Consider the following 6,462-nt stretch of genomic DNA (forward strand, 5'->3'; position numbering starts at 1 on the left):
CCTTTTCTGTCAAATGTCACTTAAGAACATGAAGTGGTCTTCAGAAAAGTTACTATAAATGTAGAATGTTATTATTAGAAACTACTGGTCCTATGCAATGAGAAACTGAAGTGATACAGATTTTGTAACTCAATAAATAATGTCCAGTGAATAATATTTAATATTTACCTTAACAATAACAATAAATGATATGAAAAGTACAGTGTTTAACAGAACAGATACATTAGGCAGTATTGGTGCATTTCATTTCAATTTTTCTTGCCTAAATATAGAAGATGTTTAAGTGAAAAATGTGCCATGAACAAGCCAACTCTTAGAGCTCATTTACTTGAATGTGTGAACCCCACAAAAAAAGACAAGATAGATGAATCTTGATGTCTTGAACACGCCAAGTAATAGTACTGGGGTAACACTTAAAATACATTTTAAACCCTGCCACACACAACACAAATATATGGATTGATACAGGCAGTACTTAACTTATGTAACTACATTTAATCTGCAGAGCAGTTTGTGTTTGCTGTATGTGAAAAATATTTTTCTTCACATTTTTACTTGAAGTGAACATGCACCTACATTTTCAAAGTATAACTACATACACATGACTATCTGAGGGACAAAGCCCTGTCCTGACTGCTGTCTGTGGGATTTTTGCCATTGGCTTCATGGGGTGAAGAAAGTGCACACAGTATTTTCACTGCTATTTCCAGACTTGTAGGCCATTTTCTTTTCAGATCTTGTATTGCACTATACCTAGCCAATATCACATTTCCCCTTCTCCCCCTTTTTTCTGCAGTGTACCTGTTAACTTCCTGTACTGGAGTAGATGAGAATACCTGTTGTTAGCACTATTGCCTCTGTTGCTGTGCTGTATGTTGGTGCTGCCAGCTACTGCCTTCTCCTGTTCCCCCAGCTCAGATACCAGCAACATCCTCTCTGACAGAAACCAATGATAAGCCACATTAAGTTACTGAGGTATTAATTACATTTAAGAATCAAGTCCTTCTGATCCACAAACAGTACTTCAGGAATTATAGCCTGTAGATGTGATTTTTTTTTTTTAACTTAAATATATATATATATGGTGTAATAAATAACTTTTTTTAATGAAAAAGGAGATTAGTTTTGTGGATTTGTTGAAGTTTCTCCTTGGTTTGCACTTTCTCCTTGTGCTGAGTGATTCAAAAACTGTCCCGTAGCTCCAATGTACAACCTGGAACGCATTGGCCATTTCTGCAAGACAAGAGACAAGCACAGTGCTGAAATATTTATGACCTTTGCAGTCTGAATGCAATTCTGAGCAAAGCTTTAAACACTGATGGAATCATGATACCAGAAAACAGGAATCTGTTGCTATTCACAGCAACAGTTTGCCTATTGACAAAGAGGTTGCATTTTTTCCACTTACCGGAAAATGTTACTAGGACCTGAGCAATGGAATTGCAGCTTTGGTACTTTCTATGGGAGTGAACAGTGAGGTACAGTTCCTGAAATCCTCACGAACCAACAAACAGTTGTAAGTCAAGCTGGTGAGGCATTGCGCCAGGATTTGTATGGTGCCTTACTCTCACTGCTCTGCTAGTGAGACGAACCAAAGCGCTCCCGTTGGTGGTGACAGGGTCACCGCTGGGGTAGCCCAGTGTTTGCACCGCTTGCAGCCCGTGTGCATACACCAACTCGTGCCAGCCTGCCCGCGTAATACAGGCAAGGTTTATTCTTGCCGCTCACACTTCTCAGCAGCCCTGGAAATCACCAGTCGGTGTTACTTCAGGTGTGTGCCCTTCTGCTGGATGGGAAGGGCTCAGCTCGAGCTCGATACGCTGCGTTGACTACTGGAGCTGGATGTTTGAAAAGATAACGGGTCACACACATGTGATGCAAAGATACCTGAAACAGCCAGCCTGCTCTTCCAAGTACTACTATTTTTTTTTTTTTTTTTTTTTTAAAAAAGACACTTTTGGGAAATGGCTGGCAGTTTTACTCTGGGTAACAAAGAGGGACATGTCAAATCATTAGAAACACAGTTAAATCCCAAACCGTCTATTTAAAGACACAAAGAAGCAGAACATTCTCACATTGTAAAGACCGTGGGATCTCATTCGGTATTTTTATTTCAAGCTTTGCTTTATGAATTCATCACTAATAAGGCATCTGAGACTTTACCTGGCTTAAAGTCATTAAACGCGTTTCTTGTTTGGTGTACACAAAACCGTACCTGCATATGTTAGTTAACGCTTTATATTTAGTCTGCTTGATATAAGTCTGGTCACAGTCCTTACCTGCGCTGGCACTCTCATATCCTGCCCTTTGATTTTTTTGAAGCACGTACTGTGATTTATCTGTGACACCTTCATCCCAGCTCCAACTAAAAATTAATTTACTACCCAGAATTTTAGAAAGTTTGGTCAGACTGGTAGGATCTTTAGCAAAACTAACTACGGGTAAGTGACACATAAATAGGATTATCAAAACTAATTTCTAAATGAATCGACTGTTGCTGTATTCCAGTAGCCTGGGAAACGCGCAGCTGGATAATTTAACTGCTTTAATAACTATTTTTAGTGCCAGCAGTAGTCGGCAGCTGTTGAAAAGAGCCGTGAGAGACCCGTGTCCCCTTACCCTGGCCAAGAGAACTCACTGAAGCCAGTGAGAACTTATTTTGAAATACATCACAATGTTTTTTTTTTTCGTAAATTATTGCCATCTTCTGATTTATGTAAAGGTTTTGCTTCCCTAATGAGTCTGCTAATCATTTGAATTGCCTAGGAAGCCTACATTCATGTCACGCTTCTTACAGCGACCAACACTGTGAACAAGGAGCTCTCTGTGAATTAGTCACTTTATAGGAATTAGAAGTTACTTCACAAATTAATCTTAATTAAATCATTCTGAATTCATTAGCCTCCTGAAAAAAAGACCAGCAGTGCTCTAACTCACTCCCTGAGATCGGAGCCAAAGAAAACACCTCATGGTATTTCAGAGTCGCATCGGTCACTGCGCAATGGATTTGGACACAGTTTCCATCCCCAGGTACTCGTTAACCGCAGATCCCCTTTCATGCCCTCTCTGCATCTCCAGGACTTTTTTTTTTTTTGATTGGGGCAAGGGAAATAGCGGCACATGCGAGATGAAGTAAATGCATCAGAAAAACACCTTCACAGAAGGAATTAACTCATGGCCAGTAATTAATGTCACATTTTGTATCTTGGCTGCCTCAGCAGGAGACACAACACAGGCCTGCAGATGCTGCCATGGCTGGGATCACTGCTGGGGCACATCTCACCACCCTGGTGGCCCTACGGTGGCTTCTGATGGGTTTGGTGAGGGTCTCCCAGGCCTCCACATGGGCACTAAGAGGATACTGGCACTCCTCCGCTGCTGCCCCCTCCTTCACCTGCAAGGGATGGGGTCCCACCACGTTTGGGCTTTGACTATATTTGACATTTTTGTGCGAAGTCCCTGAAGCTGGAAGAGAAATGCTCCAGGGTATTTCCACCGGGCCCTTGGCACCTAGGTACGCGGTCATACCACTCGGGCGTACTCAGCTAAGGCAGTCTTTTTTGCGTGTGAATTCTAGCAAAGTAAATCAGCTTGAAATCTTTAGCTTCATCTCAGTATTTTAACACCGATTAACCTCCTCACTGGGGGAAGGCTGCTCCTCAGCCGTCCTACCTTGACTGGGTGGAGGTACCCGTCCCCTCGCAGGGCCCCCAAGCCCTCTCCCGGCGCCTCCTCCTCATCCTGCAGGCTGCGCGTGAGGTGCGCGATGTAGGTGGTGGCCAGGAGGAGCACGTCCAGCTTGGAGAGCTTGGTGTCGGGCGGCACGGAGGGCAGCGTCTTCTGCAGCTCCAGGAAGGCCTGGCGCAGGGTCTGCACCCGGCTGCGCTCCCGCGCCGCGTTGGCAGCCGCGGGTCGCCCGGGGGCCGCCCCGGCTCGCTGTCCCGCGGAGGGCGGCGGGGCCTCGGGCTCCGAGCTGGGGCTGGAGGTCTCCTTGCTGCTCTCAGCTAAGTGCCTACAGTCCATGGGCAGCTTCGCCGGCGGGAGGATCCTGTAAGCGACAAGAGTGGCCGTAAAGCCAGGGTTCTGCCGGCCGTGGGCTCCCCTCAGTGCTCTGGACCTTGGCACCGGGGCAGAATTGCGGCTCCTCGCCATCCCCAGCCTCAGCCCCATGCAGCTGCCACCGGTGCTCCCGCTGGGCACGGGGCACCCTTCTTTAACCTCATCTTTGCAAATAGACACGGGCTGTGTGTATGCACAACAAAATAATTAGCTAAACACAGCTCTCTCCCTGCCCGGAGGAGAAAAAGCACGGAGTGGCACTAAGTCGACCTCACTGTGCTGAAGTGAATGCCTTCCAGAAATAACAATCATCAGAAACCCGAGTGCTGCCAGCTCTAGGATGACTGGGGGTGCCTACAGGCAGGTGTATGAATTTCTTTTTGGCTCACTGTTCATAAAACAGTCCATTTGATGCCACACACATGCACAGAAACAGACTTAAACCCTTAAACATAAGCCCATTACCCTTAATATTAATATTAGCCCTTAAAAAGTTTAAGTAGTATTATTACACCAAGCGCTTTCTGTCAGTCACTCTTACTCCACAGATCATATGGCTTTTCTGAGAAAAACCAGTGCTGCCACAGTGGTTCCCATTTACAACCAAGTAAAATTAGGCTGTGATTTTTTTTTTAATACATCACTTGTATAATTTGCAGTGTGAGACTGTATATTTTCTGTCAATGGTCTAACAGGTGATTGGGGCTCCATTAACTGCAGAAAGAAAAATGTTATTTGCCAATGCAAATGGAAATGGAGCCACAGAACGCAGCACCTGTGTTTTAGAGGGGTGAAATTTGGTCCATGAGTCTAAAGGATCGGGAACGGCGTTCACCTGTCCTTGCACACCTAACATTACGCAAGATTTTCCGCGCTTGTCAAACCTAAAGTCTTGCAAACTGTATTTTGGCCATTGGGGGGCAAAAGAATCCTTTGAAAACAATGGCAGAAAACCTCCTTTGAGCAAAGCCGGAAATAAGTGCCGAAAAGTCTTTCCCAACTTCCAAAAGACTGTCAGCTCTACCTGTAATACCACTCAAGCTCCTTAAGGAGTTCATTCAGTTCCCCTGTAATACGCGATTCCATCATTCCTCCCCGAAGTGCACCACTCCAGAGCTAGAATAATACCTGAGGCAGTTGTTCTTCTTCAGGCAAGCCTTCCGAATCCCTCAGGCAGCTCCTGGCTTTCCCCTGTTGGAGAGCTGCTGTTTCCGTAGTGTCCTGGGTAGACAGCAAGGACAAGAACAAGTTTTTAAAGCAGCCAGAGACAATGTAATTTTAAAAGAAATAAATAAAATTGATACACATGAATGTCTAAAATGTGAAGATTTAAATTTACCAAAATCAGACCTTGACTTTGCGAAGTGTTTCAAGAAAGACAAGACTGTGGTAATTATTACCTATATAAAATAAAACTCATGTAAGTCTACATGAGCTTGTCTTGAATGAGGGCAAAAAAAAAAAAGCAGTCCTTAAATTGTCTATTTCCTTTAATTTAAACTTAAAAGAAGGTGATAGCGTATTCTTTCTTGGTATTTTTCCCTCAGTCACAGTTGGTTCCACACACATTTTAGTGGCAAAAACATCATCTCCTTTGCCGCTGCCAAGTCAATATAGTCATGGACAAAAGCAGAAGTCTGTGTTACTGCTGGTTTCATCAACAAGATTTCTTGCTCGCCATCCCATTGAAACCCTCTGAAGCAAAGAAGTTTTCTCCGATTACTGGAAAAGTCTGAGTTGCACAAGGACACAGACACACTCGGCTAGCAATACCAAAACGCAGGCTTAAGGCAGGTTTGCATGCAATTTTGATTTCACCGTGTTGGTGCGTAACCAAATTTACAACTATAATGCACGTGACATGCAGAACACAGAAAAGCATGTACCTAAAAACCGCATCTCCTCGCGCGTCCCTCCGAAGCTGGAGCTTTCCTTGTAGCAGGTTCACATCTACACGGGATGGAGCCCCGGGCCTGAGGAGAAAGAAGCCAAAACTCAGCTGTGGGCACGGGAGGTGCCCCTCAGGTAGCTGCAGCAACACCCAAGGGCCGGGGAGCACCCGAGGGGACGCACACCCGTGCTTCTGCTCCACGGAGCGGGACCCGCACCCCTCCTCAGCCCGAAACCTTGCGGGGCCAGGTTCCGCGGCTGACAACTGAGGCAAATAAAAACCCTCCGGGCAGCGACAAGTCCCCACCTCGCTCCCTTTCGGATTTTGTGAGGGGAGGTTTGGCTTTTAAGGCACCTCAGCCTCCCCTCCACCCCGCGGAGCTCCACCGGGCCCCGGGCAGCGACCGCCCCTCGCCGGGCGGGGCTCGCCCCTCACGGGCCGCCCGGGGCCGGGGCCGGCCTCGCCTCACGCCCGGGCCAAGGTGGAGCGTGGGGGACTCTGGGCCCACAGAT

At 46.1% G+C, this 6,462-nt stretch overlaps 1 protein-coding gene across 4 annotated transcripts; it reads right to left on the bottom strand.

Annotated features, from left to right (window-relative positions):
• Positions 1–140: 140 nt before the first annotated feature.
• TCF24 (transcription factor 24) lies at positions 141–6,395 on the bottom strand. 4 transcript variants are annotated; one of them, XM_080582446.1, is made up of 5 exons: positions 6,257–6,395; positions 5,946–6,032; positions 5,188–5,280; positions 3,673–4,048; positions 141–1,233 (listed from the first exon to the last, which is right to left on the bottom strand). In XM_080582446.1, the coding sequence occupies exons 4-5, from the start codon at positions 4,021–4,023 to the stop codon at positions 1,120–1,122; spliced, it is 465 nt and encodes a 154-aa protein (XP_080438572.1). In that variant the 5' UTR covers positions 4,024–4,048; positions 5,188–5,280; positions 5,946–6,032; positions 6,257–6,395; the 3' UTR covers positions 141–1,119. The 4 variants fall into 4 exon arrangements, with proteins under 4 accessions (XP_080438572.1, XP_080438573.1, XP_080438574.1 ...); XM_080582447.1 differs by having other exon boundaries at positions 6,168–6,269; XM_080582448.1 differs by having other exon boundaries at positions 6,186–6,268.
• Between the last annotated feature and the right edge of the window lie 67 nt (positions 6,396–6,462).

The sequence above is a fragment of the Anser brachyrhynchus genome, assembly GCF_964034855.1.
Source record: "Anser brachyrhynchus genome assembly, chromosome: 2".
Taxonomy (NCBI): domain Eukaryota; kingdom Metazoa; phylum Chordata; class Aves; order Anseriformes; family Anatidae; genus Anser; species Anser brachyrhynchus.